The 23745-nt window shown below is 53.3% G+C and overlaps 6 protein-coding genes across 6 annotated transcripts; 3 read left to right on the top strand and 3 right to left on the bottom strand.

The window, feature by feature from the left end:
* Positions 1-1361: 1361 nt before the first annotated feature.
* Positions 1362-2069, bottom strand: J4E78_005182 (uncharacterized protein; the record flags this gene model as incomplete). Its single annotated transcript, XM_049365804.1, has 2 exons — positions 1362-1539; positions 1594-2069. 2 exons carry the CDS (start codon positions 2067-2069, stop codon positions 1362-1364), a joined length of 654 nt encoding a protein of 217 aa, XP_049222519.1.
* Positions 2070-9524: 7455 nt separating this feature from the next.
* Positions 9525-10446, top strand: J4E78_005183 (uncharacterized protein; the record flags this gene model as incomplete). Its single annotated transcript, XM_049365805.1, has 2 exons — positions 9525-9857; positions 9955-10446. 2 exons carry the CDS (start codon positions 9525-9527, stop codon positions 10444-10446), a joined length of 825 nt encoding a protein of 274 aa, XP_049222520.1.
* Positions 10447-14133: 3687 nt separating this feature from the next.
* Positions 14134-14811, top strand: J4E78_005184 (uncharacterized protein; the record flags this gene model as incomplete). The annotated part of the gene is made up of 1 exon (XM_049365806.1): positions 14134-14811. One exon carries the CDS (start codon positions 14134-14136, stop codon positions 14809-14811), a length of 678 nt encoding a protein of 225 aa, XP_049222521.1.
* A 1212-nt stretch (positions 14812-16023) lies between these two features.
* Positions 16024-17564, bottom strand: J4E78_005185 (uncharacterized protein; the record flags this gene model as incomplete). The annotated part of the gene is made up of 2 exons (XM_049365807.1): positions 16024-17282; positions 17336-17564. The coding sequence occupies 2 exons, from the start codon at positions 17562-17564 to the stop codon at positions 16024-16026; spliced, it is 1488 nt and encodes a 495-aa protein (XP_049222522.1).
* A 2310-nt stretch (positions 17565-19874) lies between these two features.
* Positions 19875-21020, top strand: J4E78_005186 (uncharacterized protein; the record flags this gene model as incomplete). Its single annotated transcript, XM_049365808.1, has 1 exon — positions 19875-21020. One exon carries the CDS (start codon positions 19875-19877, stop codon positions 21018-21020), a length of 1146 nt encoding a protein of 381 aa, XP_049222523.1.
* Positions 21021-21777: 757 nt separating this feature from the next.
* On the bottom strand, positions 21778-23680 carry J4E78_005187 (uncharacterized protein; the record flags this gene model as incomplete). Its single annotated transcript, XM_049365809.1, has 3 exons — positions 21778-21964; positions 22022-23403; positions 23453-23680. The coding sequence occupies 3 exons, from the start codon at positions 23678-23680 to the stop codon at positions 21778-21780; spliced, it is 1797 nt and encodes a 598-aa protein (XP_049222524.1).
* Positions 23681-23745: the final 65 nt, after the last annotated feature.

The raw sequence follows: 23745 nt of genomic DNA on the forward strand, positions 1-23745 counted from the left end.
TGACATTGACTAGGAGGGGTGGCGATGCTGGTTTGTGCTTCGTCCTTCTTGCACGCAAAGTCGCTCGGTACAGGAATAAGGAATCGAAACCTTCGCAGCCTCCCTATCGGACACACAAACTCTCTATCTGCATGGCAGTCAGATCAGGGATCTGTCAGCCGCGAAGCTTGGTAACAAGCCCAAACAGTCATCTCGCATGCATATGCAATGATCGGCTTCTGTCCTTCTTTTACGACGATCCAGTACACATCACGCGTGCTCAAGGCATCGACTCTATGACTCCGCCTGCGCGGCGGTGAAAGCTTCACCTGTGGCATATACGTATCATCCGCTATGGCGATTGCTGGTGATTTGGAAGCGGTGGATGCGTTGGCATAATCAGCACGAAGCACGGCGTTTATTTTGGTAATCGCACTTCTGATAGCTCCCCGTCCCAAGGAGTCGGGAATATATCAGCCTCAAGAGCCGGCTCAGGCTTTGCGCACCAGTAGCCTATCGGACCAGCTGTGTATACCATTGATCAACGACGGGTACTGTACCGGACCGACTGAACTCAGAGGACGGGGAAGACGCAAAAAACAAATCAAACAGAACCCTGCAACGCGGTATACACGGTACATGTGATCTGTCGTTTGCGCCCTCTTGGGCGTGCACGGCCACGGATACAACGGCACCGCAGCGCAAGTGGCAAATGGCAGTCATCTGATGAGCCCTAGTACCGAAAAACGATCGGCTGGCGAAGCTTCGTTGGTCTCACTGGCGAAGCTGGGCTCACGGGGCTCGAAGGGCGAGGGTCTGCAAGCGCCGCCACGTGGGACTGCTGCGAGACGTTACCTACCGTGTCGGATGACGAGCGCGCTGCTTTAACACCTGCATCTGGTACCCGACATGGTAGATGGGACGCCTGATCGAGCTCACGCCATTCTTCGTTGTGTTGGCTTTAACCGCACTGGTAGATAACTCCGCAGAGCCGCATGCTTCTTCGATCGTTATCTCCGTTGTCTGCGTTGGCCTACCCCAGATCTTGGACTACTAGGTATGGGGCCCCTACTGGGCTCCAGACTCCTCACTGGCACGTCAGATTGGGATGTCACAGTGGCCAGATGATTGGTCGCGTGCATCCTGATACACATTTTGATCATTACACTTCTAGCTACGAAGTTAAAGACGCGCATATGCGCTGAATTACATGAAGAGCGCCCCAGCGCAATAAGAGAACAACCAGTGCGCCCCGAAGAGGGAAAAGAGAAGATGCCGCAAGCAGCTGTTCATACCACCAGGGTGGGAGAGACCTCAGCTCTCGATCTGCACTGCAAGGTATCCATCGTTGCAGTCGATCATTATCGTCGCGACTGGCGCAACTACTTCGTGCGCTTCTTGGGCATTGCGTCAAGGATACGATGCTTCTTCCATTCGTGTTTGCGGGTCGCATCGGTCCGCTTGTAAGCCCTTTTGCAGACACGGCACGCGGATCCGACTACGGCAGCAAATTCGTTGTGGAAGGCAAGATTATGCCGTCGCAGGTTGCCTTTTCGATACCTGTAATCCTGTCAATACGTTTGCATGAGTGAGTTGCGAGAGGGCGAGGCCTACCTGCCACGGAACGTCTTGTCGCACTGATTGCAGTGCTCTAGCGGAAAGTCGATTTCGCTTTGTTCCGGCCGCTCGCAAATTTGAGGATATGGATGGTCGTCAAGTTCTACGAAGTTGGTCGACGGTCCCTGGCTTTGTCCGAAGCGTTGGGCGATTTGTAGGGATCGCGGTTGATTAGCTGTCGATTTCTGGTAGTTGATGTGCCCATCCTCAGCAACATCTTGTTCATATCCGCCGCGGAATTGCCATCCCTGATGGTCGGAGCATTCATAGGTACCGAAGCGGATACCAGTGGTGCCATGCCACTGCGAACGCAACTCTGGCAAGGACTGGCCAAGTGCATGTGGTGATTGGACCCCAGGAACATGCGACTCATGGTTTGCAAGACTGAACGGTACCGAAGATCCTATCGGGTCATCTTGCCGTCCATCAAGACCTTTTGCCGGTTGCTGCGCGATTGCTCGGGAAGACTCCATGTGACTTGCTTCCATCGAAGAATGGTCCCAGTCAGTGTTCATTTGAAATGACCTAGGCAAATCGAAATCGTTGTGTGGGAAACTTTCAAGAGGCGATACGGTGCTAGCGGGGCGACTGGCATTCGAATAGATTTGGGCGGAGCAAATGCCGTTGATGTCGGGTGTGACAGGCGATACGGGCGACGGCGACGACTTGTGAGATTGCCGCCCACTGATCATACTGGGCGCTGAGACAGAGTGGTCCTGGGTGTTTAAAGTCCACATTAACATTGGCGCGTCGGGAGTTGTGAGGGAGCGTCGCACCGATGTCGCAAGGCATTCGTTGATCTCGTCAAGATCTAAGAACGACGCTTGACTCGCGTCGGACTCGAGAGAATGGTCCTGGGTTCGCTCCACAAGCCCTTCCAGCTCAGCGAAGACATGGTCTCCTTCAAGCTCTGGAGACAGCATAAGCCTATCTGGAAGTTCGTGGAGCGGCATTGCAGGAAGTTCATATCCGTACGGATATCCATAAGGTGGAGGAGCCTCGTCGTGAACAGCTTCCGCATACTGTTGGTGATCCATCCGGTAAGTTCGTACTGAGACCCGGCAGAGCTTTCGTAAGAACGTTCGGCACCTGGAGACTGTGGTGCTACTAGGATTCCTTGGATGACTTGGAACTGACGAGCTTTTGGTGTCGTCAACTGGCACGGCGATATTAGAGCGGCTGCAAGCACATGAACCTGTGCTTGACGTCGTTGTTTTGTCGGCCAAGCTATGCCGAGATGTCGAGATGCTGAACTCAATCAGTAAAGTACACTTCAGCTGAAACACTAGCCACTGATGGGATCTTGGACTCACGTACGTAATGCTCCAGCGACGTTTTGCTTCGATGTGAATGAGCATATTCGGATTGCGGGGGTGATCTCGAAATTATGTGGCAAAGAGCATCCGCAATACTGAAGGACTTTATTGAGTCCAAGTACATGCAGACGTCATGGCCAGGAGGAATCGTGTAAGTTCCTTCAGGACTGCCGACTCCCACCAGGACCGCGCGTTATGAACCGGCGGCGCGACAAATGCCTCCAACCCGGAAGCCCGATGCCATTGGAAGGACAATCCAGAAGCCCGATACACCATGTCGCTGGCAGTGGCCTCGATCTCGAAAGATCAAAAGAAGGCAAGAGGTCTGGAGGACACTGCGTCGCACTAAGAAGCCCTGAACTGTAATGTATGTGTACGAGCTTGTGGACAACTCAAGCAACGGCCAAGACTAGAACGCATCCCAGCTTCGACACTATCGGCGTCGAGTGATTGGGTACAGATGAAACGTTCATCTATTCTTGTTGCCTCAGGCCCTTGGATGACTTGGGCCATCCAGCTGGTGTAGGTCCATTGGCTGCGTCGGCGAGCCTACACATGGCAGGATAGAAGGCGACGCCAAGCATTGGTTCCGATGTGGAGGAATAGGGTAGTCGGTCATAGTCGAAAAGGGCTTTGCCCTCACCGCAATCCAGAACAAGAGACGGGCAATAAAGATGGCGCTAACTTTCGGAAAGTGAAGCGGGGCTATCCCTGGACACCGGCGGCGAGCGATAGAACATGCATCCCGGAAGAAGTGTGCCGGCTACTTTGATATGTTGTTCGCTGGCGAGTTCGAGAGTCCGGCAGGAATACGCGGCGTTGTGAGCCAGTTTCCGTGGCGGGCGTGGGGGTTGATTGGTCGTCGAAACCGAATTGGTAAAGATGCGGCTCTGTTCGCAAAAACAACGGGGAACAACATCGAGGTTCTGGAAGCGCAAACTTCGTCAAGAAAGTTAGAGGCATAGCTTCAGATATATCCACCTGATGCTCGGCCTTCGAAACTGTTTTCTTTCACAGCCGCAACGATGGGGCCGACGGATTGCCAATTCAAAAGAGCACTACAGGACAGAATCTTCAGAATCAGCCTGGGAGTCTGCCTCGAGAGGGAGTCTGAGCCACACTGTCGGTGCCCCAGCGACTGCCGACCGGTGAGTCTACCGGCTTTGATAATCGCCAGACGAGCCTGTAGTCTCAACAGATCTCAGACATCGGGAATACGTACTACACGCTCAGTCACCAATGACGATGACGCATCAGGCCCCCAGCGAACCAGCATCTTTTCAATCCGCACACTTTGGGTATAGATCGAGGCGCCAATCAACGAAGCGGCGCTTCACAAAACTTCGGTGTGATCTCCAAGCGACACGTCGTGCTCAACACCAAGCATGGACGGCTGGGCGAAGAGGCGAGGGTGCGAGTCAGCTAGAAAGAGGCAGACGGCACGAGCGTTCCCCCCTCCAGTTGCAGTCCATGACAAGTTCTAGAGCGATCAGTGCGGTATGCATCTACCTGCACAGTAGCGTTTCCCCCATCCGCATGCAGAAGAGCCAACCTGAATCGAGCTTCAGCTCTAACGTCATCTAGGCAATGCCCAGGTGGTATCTTACGCGTGTTGTGGGCGGCCTCCAGATGTCCTCCATTGCTGCCCGACTGCACACTGTTAGCGCGCAAAGTCATCCGATCGAAAGATGAAGCAAACCTCGCAAAAGATGCCGGATCGAAGATGGAATCGCGATAGCTCTTTCGCTTTGACGTTGGCCTTGACGTTGACCTGTTCCGAGGTCAGTGCGGGGAAGACGTTTGACGCGCCCTAGCGCGATCTGTTCCTGAGGTCCGTGCCGTCGCTTGCCAAGCACATCAGGATCACGTCACTACCCGCCATCCCATGTCGAGTCAGTCGAAGCTGCCGGCCACAGCAGCGAAACCCGCCTGGGCATCAAACAATGCCTTTGTGCAGGCGCACTACTCGAAACTCATGCAGAGATGCTGAACTGGCCGACAGGCTTATCCGAGCTTGGAATCATCCATCACGACCGATGAATGCATCTGCACCTTCGACCCGGATATTGGGCCGGCCCACCGTAAACCGTACGACATCTGACAGACGTCTGACAGGCAAGTCCCTGCGGTCGCATATGCGACTCCAACCAGAGCCGCATCTATTGGGTTTTGGCCAGCAGCTTACGTCTCAATCTGGCGAACCGTCCTCCCACCGCGACATCTGCAGCACAGCATTCGCTGTGCCCTCCGCCGCCCCTCCGGAACGCCAATGACTAGCAGATTCTACCACGGCGCTGCTCCCGACCGCTATTAAGCGCCCATGACATGCGTGCCCTTCATGTACTCGGGGCCGGTTGCCTTGTAGTTTCAAAGTCGCATCGAAGCTTGATTCGTCTTACGGCCTTGTCGCCCACTCTGCTGGCTGCGTGACATGCCTCTGTCCTCGGCGCGACGTCGGCACAATCAACTCGCCTCTGATCGGTAAGAAGAATGCATGCAGAAAGTTAAATCAATTACCTGCCGACAGACTGCCACAATGCTCCGCAGCCATAGCACAGGAAAACCCTGCATTATGATCTTCGCCATGCAGAACGACAACACGAATGTCTACAAACTCACACGTCCTTGGTCAATTGGGATAAACTCAAATCAAACGTGAGATGAGCTGAAAGAGTCCTCAACCTTTGCACGCGCGTCACGTCGCCGCCTTCACGGAGGACTGAATACTTCACTGCATAAGCGCTGGAGTCCTCCCACGACCGACTGGCTATCAGCGCTCCAACGCACGACGGTCCTCATCTCCTGTTATTGCCTCCAAACCTAGATCAGCAACATGTCTCACTGTCTTCATGCACGCTTTTCCGGTCACCGTGTCCTGCTCGGCGACTAAATTCCGGTGAGTGTAAGCGACGCTGCGAGGAGCGAGATTGGCATTCCGGTGAGTAGTTGACGTGTCAACCTCACGGACGGGCGAATTTGTGAGTAGTATGCGGCTCAACCGAAGCTCGGAAGTGGCTCGGGATCAAGGTAGGAATAGCAGAATTTCGACACTTTCATAGTAGCAGGAGGAGACATGAGAATTGGCTACTAAGAAGCTTTCATATTGAAAATGCACACCAAACTCCAAAACTACCTGCTTGCTAGTGCGCTCCAAAGATCACGTACGAGTACAATGAGACAACGACCGTGCCAGACAGTCTAGACGGAAGGGTAGTCGCGAGCTGAAGGCAAGGAAGCGTACCAGCCAACGAGGCTTGAGGGAAAATCCCCCAACATCATCATGCGTAAGAAGTAATGCACCAAGCGCCAAAACAGTAGGCTGAGTTGAACCCAAAGATGACTGCCGAAAACATAGACGCCTGGGGCTAGAACCCCTCAGCCGGCCCCCAAGTGCCCTCAACAAACATACTCATAAATATAAGGAAACCAGTTCTCTTCTCATCCTGTATCGTACCGTCGTGTTGTCATTCAACGTGATGTTCAGTTACTTCCGTTATGTTGTTGCTGCCCACGTTGATGGGCGTATGGGTCGTACGGCCTGTACTCCTCATACACTTCGTCCTTGTCGTACACCTCCCTGTCGCGTCTGATGTAGCCGACGGCATGGTAGGGCTCTGAGCGTTGGGGCGCAGTCGAAACCGACTGATAACCACCACTCAGAGGCTGATACTGGCCCGGAAGCGCACGGCGGTCTGCCGACGAAGCCGTGTGAGGCGGCGGCGATGAAGGGAAGTCGCTCTCAGACGGATGGTAAGACGAGATGCGCAGATGGGAGGACGAGTGGCTTGTCTCAAAGTGATGGGGCGCGCTGTAGGCGCTAGGCTGTTGAGCTTGAGGTGCTGTGTGTGAAGCTTCACCGTTGGTTGCGCCGTTCGCTTGCGGGTGATGAGACCATGGGCGATAAACTGGTGTGTATGTCGAGTCTCTATCTGGATCGTAGCGGGGGTTTTGTGTAGTTGGAGCTGATGCGTCTGCTCGTCGGGTAGACTGCGTCTTATTAGCGGCGAGCTTTAACATGGAAGATCAAACTATCTTACGTTTGCGTGCGGATCTCCGCGAAAAGTGCTATTAGCGCCGATACGGTCTGACCCGTACGAGCTGCGACCGGAGTGATGCTGAAAATCGCTCATCTTGTCTTGAGTGGACTAGTAGGTTGCGTGAAGGCGTCGTGTGTAGCGAATACCTTCTGAAAGCGGAGTGAGAGAAATGGAGGGATAGCCCAGATCACGAGAATGCGGCTGAAGGATCAAGCAGGTACAAGGGTGTGTGATGTGTCGGCGAGATCTCGTCCAGTCACTTGATACGTGGTGGGCTCGGTCGGACGTCAGATGAAGATGATTTGAAGAAAGAGTCTGGTGGCCAGTCTCAGTGTGAGCATAGGAAGCGGAAGTAAGTGAATTGTCGTGGGCGCAGAGGCGATTTAAAGGAGACGTGGACATGCGCAATAGAGTCCTTCCTCTCTTCAACTTATTCCCTGCAAACCCAGTTGCCCTCCTCAGGCATCCAGGCACACCGTGTGCCCCGTGCCCCCAAAAGCACGCGGGCCGCCTCCAGGAGGGGCGTGTCGCACGGTCTCCTGGATCCAGTTTCCCCAGGGTTTATTCAGTCGAACCACTTGCTGTCTATCGTGAGTCAGATAGCGGGTGTCGTCCCGAGGGAACGCTCTAGTGGAGGCATAGTAGTTCTCGAGGAAGGGATTCGGCCCTTCTCGCGTCGCGCCAGTCCTGTTAGATACCGAGTCGTGGCGAACCAGATCGGGACATTGTTTTGGTATATAGTAGTCCAATAAGAAAGCGCGAGGGCTTGGGAAGTCTTGGAGGCTGGGAGGACTCTCACTGGCTGTCCGCCAGGAACCTACCGCTACAGGTGATGCACATTGACAACAGCTGAAACCCGTTTACCAAGCCCACAAAGCTTTCTCAAAATTCGGCAGTGCTGGTGAAGGATGTGGTCCGAGCCGCATGCCGTGCGGTCGGACCCGATAGATCGGTAACGAGGCTGCTTTTGTCACCACTAGGTTGACTCGCCTTATGGCCCACAAGGTTTTGTGGACCGTTATATAGACCGTTAATATAGCGGGGCGGATCCAATCACTGATGTAGGATGGGACTTGGTCATGTTTGGTGCCACTAGGGCTGAAGATAGGAGAAGCCAATGGAGAGTCAGCGTCGAGTGAGAGTAGCTTTACCAATCGAAAAGACGAACGTGGTCAAGGGCGCGTATGCCTCCATCCCGTGGACAGTGCAACGCTTGTCCACAGCAGCGACCGCGTGGGATGACACGGACCTATGGCTGTTCCATTACGAGCTGACGAACTCGATACGATGCATGCAGGAGTAAAGCAGCGACCCTCTCGTCGTCACTTTTGACCTAACCTGCCCGTACCCGTCCCCAAGTAGAGTCGGCTAGGTCGTTAAGCCGCACTGACCGAACTTTAGGGCCTCGTGTCCAGGCTCGCGGGCTCGCTCATCTGACTACGGCAAGCTGGAGGCATGGTGTCTGCGTATCTTTGCCAAAACGAGCCCGTGGAAGAAAGCACATTGTTCGCACCGTTACCATGCCACACGCCTGTCTAGCGCTAGAGCCACGGTCCTCCTCCGATGTAATCTATTCGTCTTGAACCGGACGCCACTCTCAACGAGACTTCGGTAGCATAGCGTTGTGTGTGTGGATATTGCTTTTCCCACCGGCAGCAGGTCCGTGAAAGACGTTGTCGGATCGAAAAAGCCCCTTGACGCCCTTTGACGCACTTCTGCGCGTAGACTTCGGGACGTCATCCGCTCCGCGGCCAGGAGACAGCCTAGTCAGTCTGATTCCAGGGCATGACCCGATGTCAGCTTGTAGTTCCCATTGGCCACTTTCATGATGCAGCCCAACTCCGCCTTGTCCCGCAAGAGCAGAACAAGCGGGTGGAACTCATCACGAGCACGATTAAACTCGCTAAGAGTTTCGTCTATTTGAGCACACCCTCGTTATGTGTCCAAGCTCGTGAGTGGCACTAAATCTCGTACGGGTGATCGTCGGGTGGGCTGAGAGGGTATATGTGTGCGACATAAGTAGGCGTATCGAGCTGAAGTAACTGGTAACTGGCGTCAATCAGCACGTGAGGTTGAAGAGGGTAAATCCTAAGCAATCCAACGAAACCGGTAGGAGGTAGAGCCGGCAATAGAACTTACTGGCCTTTGAAGTCTTCCCCATCTGTACACCAACAGTTCCTTCATCTTCACATGCTATCAGCGGAACCTACTGACTAGTCTTCGCCGAGGTAGTGATAGGTAATATCTAGGAGAGTCCGACCGTACGTGTGAGAGGGTGGCTTTCAGTCATGCTCCGGTGTGCCTCAGGCATGCCTACCTGGCAGATAGGCATCGATGGCCTACAAGAGGGCGAGAGTGATCAGAAATACCCGTAGGCATGCTGGGCTGCAGGCTTCTTCCCTAAGTAAGTCTTCCAAGGTTGTTATCGACAGTCGTGGTGAGGTGATAGAAACGCGCATCACGACGCGCATCATCGCGCGACACGACTAGCTTAACCCCGCCGCCTAGTTAACGCCGCCGGGAGTGATGTCGCAACCCCAGAAACTCCCATATCGGCGCGCAATACCAACTCAACATGGCGAACCTCGACACTCTCCCACCAGAGATCCTCTTCACCATCCTCTCCTACACAGAACCCAACCTCAACCCCACGCTCTCCACCTACCCGCTCAACACCCTCGCCGCAACAAACAAGCATCTCAACGCCATCGTCGAAGAATACGCGCGCAACCTTCTCAAACGCCACGCCGACATCGTCCTACCGAAGAATACGCGCATATACACGTGCCGTCGAAAATGGCTGGGCGACATGTGTTACTTCTGCAAGAAGAAGACACAGCGGAAAGCGTGTTTATACAAGACCATAGCGTGCTGCCTGGCATGCGATAAGAAGGAGTATGAGAAGATGGTATGTACACCCCAGGGACTGGAAACGCCCCTTCATGTATGTGTGATAGTGCTGATATACCGGCCAGACAATGACACAAGCCATGCAATCCACACAGCTCTCTAAACTTGACCTGTTTACCCCGTCGCCATTGCAGCTCGATCTTCCGCCTTTAGTAACAGCACCATACCCCATCATGGGCGCTGCATGCATCATGCTCTCCGCCCCCGATGTTCGCGCCCGCGCCGCACACGTACGATCCCGGCTCGGTGACGCAGCGCGCGACGAAAGCTATATGCGCAATCGCCGCGCGAAACACGACCGCATTGTCAAACATTTGGGTATCACGTACGAGCCCACTTTGGGGTGGTACATGTGTTCGGATGCGTCGCGCAATGGGGATGGAGATAGGGAGGAGAAGGAGAAGAAGAAGATACCTGGGAGCATGCGCTCAGAAGAGAGTAGAATGGCGTATGCGGAGAAGGCCTTGGAGGAGGAGTGGAGGGCGTTGGGGATGGGTGGGTTGGTAGCGCGGGATACGGATTATATGGCTTGTGTGAGAGGGCGGCGAGGAAGAAGAAAGGAGAGAGAGATCGTGATTCTGGAATAGCAAGGTGGAAGGGAGAAGTCATAGCAGAAGGTGCAATGCGCGCATTAGTGGCTTAGTATATATCTTCTACTTTGCATATGTGCGTGCTGTAGAAGTTTTACCTGCAGTGTAGCGCTTATATTCTCTTCTTTTACAAAAGCATACAACTTAAGTAAGGTTAAGAGATATGTCGCGCACGTCTTTGCCTAGGATGTTTACTAAAATGTCTACTTGAGAGTTTGATAGCGAGGAATGCTAAGGCTTTAGGAGGTAGTATTAACGAAACCTTTGGAATGTGTTGTAGGCAAAGGCAATGTAGAATGCATAAGGTAGAAGATGTAAAGGCAAGAAGGTGAGAAGTCAAGAAGTCAAGAAGAGAAAAAGTCAAGAAGTCAAGAAGGGAAAAAGTCAAGAAGTCAAGAAGTCAAGAAGGGAAAAAGATGTAATGACAAAGTTGGTTGATTGAGGACCCAAGAATGCCAGCTAAGCTAAACCACCACCACCGTTGAAACCCATACAAGAAGTCCATGTTCCATCCAGCCAACCAAGAAGATATTCAAACACCACCAAGTCCTTGCGCCATCCAACCACCACCACCAAGTCCAACCATCCACCAAACCAGGGCTCACCAGCAGCGATGTCAAGAACAGTGCTCGTCGAACATGCCGACACTCCACTATCATCACCAGAATTGACCTGAACTTCCGAAGAAGCCGCCATCTGGTTCAGATAAGATGATCAACCATCCTGGGGTCCGAAGACACCCAAGAGAACAACAAGAGGCCCAGTGTAGCGCAAGCGCCATTGACCGTCTGTCCTCCAACCTTGTTGTCTCGAGGCACTCTCGAGATGGCATCAACATCCAATGTGAAAGTGTCCAACAGTGACAGTGACTGAACTCAACACCACCGATCCGCCGCTCTTGCCAGTCCTTCTGATCCAAACCGCTACCAACTCAAGGGCCAACCATGCAGCCTGGCCTGCATCCCTGTGCCACAACTTGACTTTCGCGACGCGCGTACGATCGGGAGTGGCGTGAGACTGTCGACAGTCAAGGGAGAATCGAGCCGGTGCCAGAGAGGTTGGTGCCTGTGCCGCGGTGCCGTCGGTGGTGGTGCATGTCGATGAGTAGAGGCAATGAGCCGATGTAGTAAGACGATGCGAGTTCGATGTGGTAGTAGGGTAGACCGAAGGTGATATGGGTGTCAAGATAGTTGAAGGTCGAATCGAAGTGAGGTAGGTAAGTTGAACCGAGGCGGGTGTGAGTGAGGCATGCGAGGCGGTGATGTTGAAGGCGAGGCTGAAGGTTGGAAGTGAAGTGAAGTCATGTTGACTGTCGACAGTCGGGTGAGGAAGGGTTGATGTTGTTGTTACTCATGATGATTGTTGATAGATGATGTCATACATCATGAGCAAAGGCCGATGTCTGAAAGTGTTAGCTAAAGTGAAGTGAAGGAAGGGAAAGGAAGTACTTACTTAGAGAAGTGTGGCCATTGAACTGAAGTTTTTTGGGGATAGTTAACTTGAGTTGTTGGGGGATTGAGCGAGTGGGGAGTAAGAGGGAGAGAGGCGGGGGGATGGGGGGTTTATATAGACAGAGGGTGAGCCGGCAGATCACCGGCAGTCGGCGCTAGCGCGTCTGAATACCAGGTGACTGACGTATTCTGTGAGCATATTGTTGCCTGGAGAGCGTTCTAGGCGTGTGATATGGCCTGATCTGGTGAGGTGAAGGCGCAAGTGAAGGCGGCTTTGGGAGCGCGAAAACAACAAGAAGCACGGACCAGAAGCGCACATTACGACGACGACGTTCTGATTGGCTTACCAAGTGAGAACAGCGGAAAATCGGCAAAGGAAACTTCTGTAGATCGACAGTGACGGGGAGTAGAATTGAGAGTGCGTAGTGACTGTCAGTCTTGTGACGTACATTCAGTGACGTCGAATGCGAACAATGGAATGAGCGAGACTGAACACGTGCATAACAATGGATCTTTTGCCTTGATGAGGAAAGGAAGAAGCGTGAAGTGAAGCACTAAGTGCCTTGAGGATGGAGAAGACAGTGACGCCCGAAGGCGGTAGGGGGTTGCGATGTTGTGATTATGTGTATGAACTCTTAGCTTTTATGTCAACGTGAACTTGGCTTTTATCATTCTCTATAAGATAAGGTACATGGGATGGTGTTGCGCTGCTGTCAGATACTTTCTTCGTAATAGGTTCTGTCGGTCGAGATTTAAGATCATCGCCGTCGTGATCCCCGCTAATTCCGTCGTGGTCGAAGATGATGCCGTCGCCTCCGTATTCGTCAATTTGTAGCGGCATAGCAAGCAACTGCTCTTGATACTTGGCGACATCAAGTTTGGTGAAAAGATAAGCAGAATCATAAGCATAGATGTCGCCTTCAACTCCGAGGAGACATCCACCGCCCCTCGATCTGAATAGAGCCCCTGAGTTTGCTCTGTATATGATATACGAGTTCTACGCAAAACAAGCAGCTGTTCAGGCCCGGTGATGACAATAGTACTGCTGGATCAAAGCTTTCGGGACGACGCCTTTTCGCTAGCGCAATAGTAGATCGTAAATGTTGGACCAGACGTGGATCCGGCAGCATACTGGTTCTTCATGTGAGGTTTCCGTAGCTCTTTCTCCACTCGACGTAGAATGTCTCTTGGGCAAGACACTATGATGGAAGGCGACGGTGGCGCATTTCCAGGTCCACACATGGCGGCGGTGAAGAAGACCAACGTGGCGAAGTCGGAAAGTCTTGATGGCCTCAGGCTTTTGTGTAACCAGATTTGTTTTGTCTTATACATAGCCTGTCCAAAACTATTCATGACATGTTGAGCAGCAGCGGAATGTTGAGAGCTGAGTTGGAAGTGGGGGTATTCATACACAGTTGAGTGGGCCGTGCACCCGAGGAGTTTCTTGGGGTCTCTGAGCCTCATATCTGTGGGCGCATTCGCAGTCTCACCCGTCACCTCAGCTCCGGGTGGGCTTGTCGATGGATTTTTAATCGCAGGTGAGGGCTCGTTGACTTGGGATCCACCAGGGTGTTGATTTCGACTTTGAGACGATACAGAAGGAGTGCGTGCGTTTGATACCAGTTTGACGACGTCTCGGAAAGTTGTCCTAATCTCATCAGCAACGACTTCCATTGTTGGCGATGATCGTTACCGGTGCTGCCCATGATGCTCAGAAGTCGACAAGGATGCCGCGAGAGATTGCCATGGTCGGGATCGAGTTGACGTTGCCATCCTCGCAAGTACGAGAGTGCTGAGCGTACAAACGGTCGATTTAAGTCTCCGGTTCCCCTGCAATTTTGAAGAGTCCTTTGATAGTTTCCTGTGAAGTGTTAACAAGAGATCGATTAGGGAGACAAAAGGCTGTATGTCGAATGTGTCAGGAGTAAAGCATGCCGGCTAATGCCAGCAGAACAGGTGGCAGCTAGAGAATGGCGCACGGCGCCACCGCAGTCCAATTGGACTCACGGGTGAGCGAGTGACGTCAGAAAACCTTGTACTACACCAAAGCTGAAAGAGCTGAACGAGTTGATCATGCTGCATGATAGTGTTCGCGCAGCCATAAGCAGAATACGCGAGCACTCAAATGCATGATGATTTGGTAGGCGAGAGGATCTCTGTCATTATCGTGGATGATATAAGGCACCTAGCCGTGCTGAGATTCCAAAGTCTTTTGGTAGCATACCAAGCCAACATGGAACCGCCAACAGCCGACGAAAAGTGCAAAATCGCGAAGAGATTCCTCAGTGATAAGGCTGCTACGGAGTTGGAGAGGCATGGGTTCTACTTCAAATACTACGATGCGTTGTTCGGCAAGAAGCCTGGAGATGACACGACGCCAGCATACTTGACTCATGGATACGTGGTTTTATACTTCGGTACCCTCATTCGCTATACGTGGCAAAACAAAGGACAGTTCAGCGCAGAATTTGCAGCAAATGTCGACGTCAAAGCGCGGGAGAGCGCAATACGCGCATTACTACAGGCATCACTGATGATCGATTGCGCCTCCAAGCAAAACCTGGTTGAAGGTCGCAACGTGGGAGATTTTGTTAACCAGACCTGGAAGGAAGATCAGCCTTTTGCTCGGTTTGTTGAATGCTGCTTTCCTTCACACGCCTTCCGGAGTCCCGAAGTCCGCAAAGCGAGTCAGACCGCACTGGAACAGCGAGGCAGGCTGAAAGCGTGGAAGTTGACCAAGCATTTCAAAGTGAGGCTGCGACCGACCGATAACCTGGCTGAACACCTTGTATTCGATTCAGAACGTCGTATCCTTCACGTCTTCCGTCACGTCGGGTTCTTGAAGGCGCACCTCTACCGTTCGCGTGATGAGGTCGTTGATATCAGCGTCGGGAATAGCCTGGAGAAGTAGCTTACCCCTGTACGCGCGCTTTGATTTTTTGGCAGCGCTCATACTCCACAGGGGAACTTTGCCACCACAACTCCTGCTGGAAGTCCTCGACTCGATACAGTATCTTCTCTTCCCGAACGATGCCAATTCCGCGAAGTCGCTTGCCAGATTCATCAATAAATACGATTTCGATCCAACAGCTGACTACTACGGGGGACACATCCGTACGCTACCACATGGCTTTGAGTACAAATACTTGGGCGATCGCTCGGCAAAGCTGTTGGATATAGTCAACAATCCACCACTAGGTAAAACCGTAAGATACCTCGAGAAGCATACATCGGCAAGGCATAACATGACCATAGCTGTCGTTGGGCTGTTTTTGACGGCCCTAATGGGCTTCCTCGGTCCGTATATCCACCAGCTCTTCCCGTCATATGAACGTGTTGGACGGTTCAGGACTGACGTCTGCTAGGCGTGCTTGTTGGTCTTGTCGCCCTGATCTACAGCATAAAGCAATACAATATCAGTCTTCAGAGCTTACAAGCCTCGCCGACATCGCCGTAATCGTGTTGTAGTGGTGTTCGCGGTCGGTAGTAGGTTTGGACGGGCAGGAGCGGGTCCGGTGACGCGATGGAGAGCAGCGCGCGCGCTATGACGTGACGGCTTTGAGCATTTCGTAAACGATGCTGTGATGTTATGGTTAGAGTGCTAGAGTGTCGATGGAGTGTGAGGTTTGGTGCGAAGGGACGTACCGAAGGGTACCGGGGTGAGGCGGGGAGGCTAGTACGCTGGCCGCGCCGCACGCCAGGCACAACCCAGGAAGCACGTCAGAACCATCATTGTACAGATCAACTGTCGTTTGACTCATAGCTTTGCTGCGAGGAGTGATAATGCGACAGTGCGTTTCCATCCTAATTGCAATTGGACTGAAATTTTGTTCAGGGAGTCTATATGCAAGAACGAGAAGGAAAATATACGAACACATAGAGACTGCGGCTAATGCTCCCCCGATATGATCGCAGGGAGCGTCCATGGTATCTCTGATGCCGCCACTTTATCCCTCTCCTCATATTCATACCACAAACGCCCTAAGCCTATGAGAAACTCCATAATGTGAATCTTGAGCCCATCCTACGGGGTCGCCGTCCATGCGGCCGAAACCGATATCCATATAAACACCCTTGCAACGCCATCGATATGTGTATATGCTGAAACGCCTTATCATCGTTTTCATGCCTGCTCGTTGATATGACCATTCGTGGTAGTCATAACAGGAACATGAACCTTGACCGTAGAAATATGATCCACCTCATCCGTCAATTCCACCTCTGTCGTCTGCCCCTCGGGTATCATCTTGTGTTCCAGCGTCCACCCCGCCCTGCGCGCCAACTCCGCAACCACGACGTCGCAGTCGCCAAGCAGGTTGATGTCGAAATTGATGTGGTGGATGGGATCGCGCGAGATGTAGATCTGCGGTATGTCGCGGGGGAGGAAGTTCGGGATTTCGGATACGGGGGCGACTTTCATGGAGGTGCCCATGACGATAACGAGGTCGACCTTGTCCTTGTCGACGTCTTTGAGGCGGTCGAAGAAATCGTTGGGCAGGGCTTCGCCGAAGAAGGTGATGTCGGGCTTCATGATGCCGGGCTGCGGGATGTCGAAGGCGCCGTCGGACTCTGAGTCTTCGTCGCTCGAGCGCTTCTTACGGGCGCCGTTGCCGTTGGAGGTCCGCTTGCGCTTCTTGCTGGGCTGGGCGGCGATTTCGTCTTTGCAGCGTCTGCACTCGGCGGGCTTTTGTGCGCGCACACAGTCGAAGATGTCCTCGCCGGGGACCTTGAACTTGCACTTCCGGCATGTTGCCGTCGCCCAGGAGCCGTGGCACTGGATGAGCTTCTCCTTGCGTATGCCTGCGTGTGCCTCCACATTGTCAATGTTCTGTGTGTAGTTGGTGAGCAGCTTCTCCTTGTCCTGCAGCAGGCGGATGAACTCGTGCGTGGGCGTCCACTTTTCGAGATCGGGTATGATGTCGCCGGCGAGGGCGTAGAAGGTGCGGGGGTTCTCGTCGAAGTTGTGGATGTCAAAGACCTCCTCGGGCTCGTCGTAGCCCATCTCGCGCAGCCGCGAGTAGAAACCCGTGTTCTTGGAGCGGAAGTCGGGTATGCCAAGACTGGTCGATATGCCGGCGCCCGTGATGACCATGATGTTCTTGCGTTCGCGCAGCAGCTTCGCAGCGTCGTCGATGGTCTTGTACTGCGCCAGCCGCGGCCGCTTGTTCAGCTCGCGGTTGATGGCCAGCCCCAGCAGCTGGTAGAAGCTCTCGTCGGGCGCTTCTTCGAGAAACTTGGGAATCTTGACGCCAAAGGCAGTGCACAGCTTGCGCGCCGTCATCTTCTCGCTCGTGATGTTCTCCATGACGAATGCGCTCGCGCCAATCTCGTGGAGCCGCTGGCGCAAGCGACGGGCCTCGTCGGCGGTGCACGTGTCTACGCCTATGGGGTGTCAATGGTGGTGGAAGTGGAAGGCGCATGCTGGCCAGACTCACCATCGTCCGAGTACTCAAAGGCTTCCACTTCGTCTAGAATCTCCTCGTACAGGGAGGCCTGGTCCCACGCGCCGCCATCGTCCTCATCCTGATCGGGCGCAGGCGCGGGCGCGTCCTCGTTCCGGGGCTTGGTTGCGCCTCCCGCTCCTGGGTCGGCCTTGATAGCGCCAGCGGGGGGCGGAGCGGGGTGCTGGGCGACGGCGGGTCCCTCGTCGGGATGGGCAGCCATGGTGTTGTCTCCCGCGCTGCTCGCTGTCGGCCAGTGTTACGAGTCTCAGACAGAGCGAAAGGTGGTCCGTCGGGTAAGTTGACGATACATGACGCTAGGCGATAAGGGGCCGGGCGGAGATGGCCGCATCGGTTTGCTAGCCTACTATCCACCCGGACTACTTCGGTGCACATGCACTACGACTTGTCGTCTTCTTCTTCGCCAATCTCAGCATATATCAGTATGCAGTATCGAAAATATGTGCATGAGCTGCACACTGCTACACAGCTGCCCGGGATTCTCGACCAATAGACGAATCACAGCAGCAGCAATGCAGCTTTCTGCACACTTCTCCCCTCGTTGGTGGGAAGCTCCGCTGTCCTGCATGCTTCTACTCGTCACTTTTTGACCTTTGTCCTGTATAAGGTTCACGGCCTGTTCTATAACCAAGGTGAAGAGTCTGCTCGTTTTCATTCTGTCGCTCTTTTCCCCTCCTCTTCATGGCCTCAATGACTACCGTCGCCTCAGGGCTGGTCCCTTCTTCGCTTCCTACTACTGGACGGTTGCTGGTTGACAGTCACGAGAATCTTGTGCCACCACATCCAATTCCAGCCTCGCCTAAAATTCGTCACCGCGGGGCAGTCGCATTGCCCAATCCACTGCAATACAGCAACGTCATACCTTCATCTTCCCACGTCAAGTTGAGCAAGTTGGAAACGCTGCCTGTCGAGATCGTGGACCAGATACTGTCCTACCTCATTCACCCGTGCTGTCGGCTGCCGGGTCTCACTGAGACTCAGAGTAGATACGACGTGTCGGAGAAGCAGAAGCGGAGCATCAAGGACGAAGAAGACTTGACTCAAGGTGCAGACAGTCAGCGCTGGGCTGCCGATATCTTCTCTCTTCATGTACTTCCACATCCTTTCAATGCCCTGTCGCGCACATCCAGACGGTGTAATGAGTTCGTGGAGGGGTACTGCTCGCATCTCGTTCGACAATGCAACATATTCAATCTGCCATTCGCCCAGCTGGATAGGTACGGTGCCGTCCATCCAGACATGAGTCATATCGTATATCGACGACTATGGCTGCAACATGCCCCACGGAGGTGTATCTATTGCTTTGCGGCATTAGACACCTATCCTTTTCCACTTGTCAAACGCATCATCACGGCTTGTGAAGGATGCTTCTACCGTCAGACCTTGGTGCGTCCATCCCATTAATCCTCTCCACTTTTGACAGCATGCACTGACAAATATGCATAGACCGTCGATGAAGTGCAAATGCAATATCACATCTCCGCAGCCACCGTTCTCGCTTCTCGCCATATCCGAGGCAATCCCGGCTCAGTATGGGTCTTGCGTGTTGACGTAGAAGCGCTAGCCCTACAACTCTACCGTACTCGAGAATTCCACAATGCCCGTAAGGAGCAATTCGGCAAACCGTGCTCAATCTGCGCTATCACTAGATTCAGACCCGGGCATCATATCGGCAAGCCGCGACCGGTTCAGAAAGCTGCTGTCCGCTTGATTGCGAAGACGCGGTCTACGAGGCGTTCAACACGATCTTCATGAATAGACGATAACATCTCGGACGCATACCTCTATCAATACCCTTCTCCCTACCGCAGCAACAGCAAACGCTTTTACTGAAAACATACTTCTCCTTACGCACACATGTCGCATTTCCTTCCGCCTTCCAGACCCCGAGAATACGGTGGGGTCAGTACATCTGTCATCCCCCAGCACGCACATTGTAGATCTCTCATCTGCGGATTTCTTATGGGCCCTACACAATACATCAATGGATCATGTACACTAGGATCTTTTGTAACAGATTATTGTGTCAAGATTGCATACTTTGTGGGAATGGCTATTCCTTACGCTTCGTGTCAGCATCTTGTTAATGTACGCCTCACTTGCCGCTTCGAATACATTGGCAATTATTTTGTTCCCTAACATGACTTGCTGGACCTTATCGTGGTGCAAATGTATTTCAATGCCTACATCATATGTGCTCTCGTGCGTAGGTGCCTGTTCATGCTCATGCGCAAAACTTCCCCATACCCATCAGTCACAGATGTAGTCTAATTAAATCAGAGACGCAGAGTAACCCAAACATACTCTGAAGATCCAATGATGATGTCTGTGAGACTGCGAATAATTGCTCACATGTCAACGCGCCATGCCCCGCGTCATAGGCCCGCGCAACGCGTCTTGCCGAAACCCCACGCGACAAAAGTTCGGCCCGCAATCTTTCGCGCAGCTCCAACACCACCAACACTCCTTCACACCCACTCTTGCGCGCGCGCTTCCCTCATACTACCTCACGATGCTCGACATCCACCGCCCCTCCTCCGCCCCCGACACGAAAATCTTCTTCTCCCACAGCCTCCTCCCCAGCTACATCGACCCGCAAAATGTCTCCACGAAAAAGAAACCCTTCTCCGCCTTCTCTGCGCAGAAATACAGCCACACGCTCTCCCTCATCCTGCCCGAGGAAATGTACCACTTTATACAGAGGGAGATGACCCTCGACGGCAGCCCCGCCCGCACCAAATACGCACGCGTCCACATGTCACTCTCCGAAATCCTCGAAGCCGACTTCCTGAACACGTATATCAAGCAAGGCAACATCATGATGCTGAGCGAAGGACGAGCCTTGCTGGACGATCGGTTCGAGTTGTATAACGGTGTGTTGCGCATGGAGCTTACGCGGCCGTCGTACGAGCGCTGCGGGTTGCAGGGTGTACCCGTGGAGGACGGGGGCAGGAAACACCAAAAACAGCGGTGGGTTGTGGAATATAATTTACGTGAGAGCAGTATGAAGCATGGGAAAAAAGGGTTTGGGAGGTTGGAGTGGGCGGCGAGGAATGTGTTGGATAGGAGTTTGACGTGGTTGTTTTGGAATGCGAGTGTGACGTCGAGGGAGGCGCTGGGAAAGGGCAGGGAGTTGATTGAGAAGCATGCGCCGTGGGTGTGCGATGTTCTGCCTGAGGAGAGGAGGTTGGGTGGGGTGATGGTACCGAGGGTGAGTGTTGCGGGGCTGAAGGATGTTTATGATGAGGATGAGGCGATGGGGCTGCTGGAGTGGATTCACATGCTTCAGCTGGGATCTCCAAGGGTCGAGGCGGGCGATGATATAAACCCGCATTTGTCGCGCTACGAAGTGCCTGATCTGGGTCGAGGCGTTGGGGAGAGGAATATGGTTACGGTTAGGTGGAGGGGCTTTATGGGACCGGCTTTTATGCGCGATCTTTTTCTGCTGGTGAGGAAGGAGGGGTTTAAGAAGAGAGACAAGAAGGTTAATGGGACTCAAGATACGGATGTGGATATGGATATGGAGGGAGGAGATGGGGTGGAGAGCGAAGAGACAGACTGGTTCGCAATGAGCGCGCAGGCTTTTGGGGGAAAGAATGCGTGGACGGTGATGCAGTTTGAAGGCCGAGAGACGCTAGTTTGGGAGATGGAGAGTTGAGTTGGGATGATGGATGCGATGAACCCAAGCCTTCGTCTTCCCATTCATCATCGTCTTCGACATCATACGACAGGCTTAAACCCTCCGGACCACCAAAGCCATCGTATCTCTCATACGACCATCTCCATCCTGAGTAAGGACTCAACCACCTATCCCCCGTCGCCATCCACTTCCCTTCAATCCGGATCAAAGGAGCCTCAAACCCCGTACAAACACTTGGCCTGCATCAATTCGGGATATCCATTCTCGCCCAGCCATTTCAGGTGTACATGTACCACCTCCTTCGCAACCATCACGCATTCCCTGCATGGCGGCGCTTCCGAGACTTGTTGGGACCCTGCAGCATGCTCGTTTTCTTGGCTTAGAGAAACCAAGGAAACCAAGGGTACTATCTCTGGTGCGCCGTGTCGGAAATGCAGGGTGCGTGAGTACTAGAGTACTGCGTGTGCTGGGACACGACGTTGCCGGGAGCCATGTGACGGTCCTGCTGTACCTGTACTCATAGCCCACGTCGTCGCCGGCAGGGTTCAGGTACTGCGTTGCGGTATACGTGCAGTACAGGTAGTGGTGTAGTCTACAACACATTGATCGCGGAAGAGAGGACACGGGTATGAATATGTCGATGGAGAATAGTATTTCGATACAATATATACAAAAGAATATCGCTACGTCGAGAAGTTACAGCTCAACCCTCTAGCCCAACCAGAAAACGCCATGCACCAAACCCCATTAACCCACAACCAAGACGGAAACCCGTCTAAATACCAGAATCAGTCTGGTTGTATGGCCTATCCCCATCTGGCGCGCTGCCCTCGGCCCAATAAGAATCCCACTCATCACATCCATTCTTCAACACACTCGTGTCGCCCAGTGTGCCCTTGATTTCGCTCATGCGCTCCATAAACTGGAGGCTGAGTCCCTGGCTAGCATGCCATGCGATGTGACTAGAAGAACGAAGTCAGTATATGTCTCAGATGCACTTCATACAGGGATTGACTTACCAATGCATAATCCACATGCCGGGGTTGTCAGCAGGGAAAGCAATGAGCATGTAGCCACCCGCGGGCAACAAAGCAGTGTCACGACGAGTAGGATTGTTGAAGTTAAGACCGTTGGTAGATCCGTCCCAGGTACCTGCGCCGCGACCGACGATGTAGTAGTCGTGGCCGTGGAGATGAATGGGGTGGGGAAGAGCGATTTTAGAGGTCGACTGGATGTACCACATGTACCAGCCTTCTTTGTCCATGGTGTACACGTTGCCGTTTGGACCGATGGAGCGGGAGCCCCCAAGCACGGTTTCGAGCGAAGGATTGTTCCAGTCTACGACGTGGGGCGTGCCGTCGATTAACCACCGGAACAGGTTGTCCTTCGCAGGGTCGGCAAACGAGTCTACACTCATCTTGTGGTTTTGGACCTCGCCCATTACGGAGGTAGGGACGGTGTTGGGGACGAAGGGGATGAGGTTGGATGAGGACTCGTCGTCGCAGCCTGCGCGCATTGTGACTGAGGACTTGAAGGTGGGGTTTGAAGTGCTGGATGCGCCGTCGTAGTGCAGGATCGCGCCGACGGGCTTGCCGGCTGAGGCGATCTTGTTACTGCCGCAGCTGCCGGTCACGACGCGGAACCAGTAGTTGTCGACGGTTTGGTTGGCGGTGATGACTACGTCGTACCGTTGACCGATCTGCAGGGTCAATTGGTCGGTGACGTACGACTTGATGGGCACGAAGTCGGAGGTGAGGACTGTGAAGGGGTGGCCGTCCATGGACACGCTGAATGTGCTGTCTACGGCGGTGTTGATGAGGCGGATGCGGTACTTCTTTCCTTTGACGACGTTTATCCTGGCGTACTTCCCGTTGTCGTTTGCGGCGTTGATGTGTGTGCCGTTGACGAGGATATTGTCGGGCGAGGGGGGTCCACGCTGAGAGTGCTGGGCGACTTCGTTCAGTGTGAAAGCGGGTACGTAGTACCAGTCAGTGATGGGGAGAGTACCCAGGTCGACGTCGTAGTTGGCAGTAGCTGGTCCATCGATAATCATGGTACCGACAACACCATCGCCATATTGGGCTGAGAAGTGAGAGTGGTACCATGTTGTACCGAACTGAGTTGCCCTGAACTTGTACTGGCGGGTTCTTCCAGGAGCAATCGGGCATTCGGTTATTCCCGGGACGCCGTCGTCCTGGCAGGAGTTCAGCTGTCTAATACCGTGCCAGTGAATACCGGTTCCGTTGTGCTCGAGGTTGTTCTTGACGTTGATGATGACTGTGTCACCCCACTTTGCTCGCACGAGTGGTCCAGGATATTGGCCGTTGATGAGCATCATTTCTTTGGAAGTACCACTTCCATCGGGGTTGGCCCTAGTAACATTCGAGATCTCGAAGTTGTACTGTCATATGTCAGCACCTATTCGAGCAGGAATCCTTGGATACACTTACAGTCACGGTGGTGCCATCCGGGGGAGACTTGGCATCGAAGTCGGTGGCAATGCTGTAGCCATTACTCCAGCAGTTTCGTGTTCGTGCTGTGTTGGTGCAAGCACCATCTTGCCTCTTGACAATCTGGTCAAAAGTTGGGAACTCATCGGATAATGGCTCTGCACGTAGTGGACCAGCGAGTGCAACTGATCCAAATGAAAGCCATGCGGCTAATGAAGGAAACAACATGATGGTGTGAATGCAATATATCAATGCGAGGAAAGAACGGTACCGGGTCGGTATATATGAAGAGA

The sequence above is a fragment of the Alternaria triticimaculans genome (assembly GCF_023758025.1).
Source record: "Alternaria triticimaculans strain BMP 0046 chromosome Unknown scaffold_6, whole genome shotgun sequence".
Classification (NCBI taxonomy): Eukaryota; Fungi; Ascomycota; class Dothideomycetes; order Pleosporales; family Pleosporaceae; genus Alternaria; species Alternaria triticimaculans.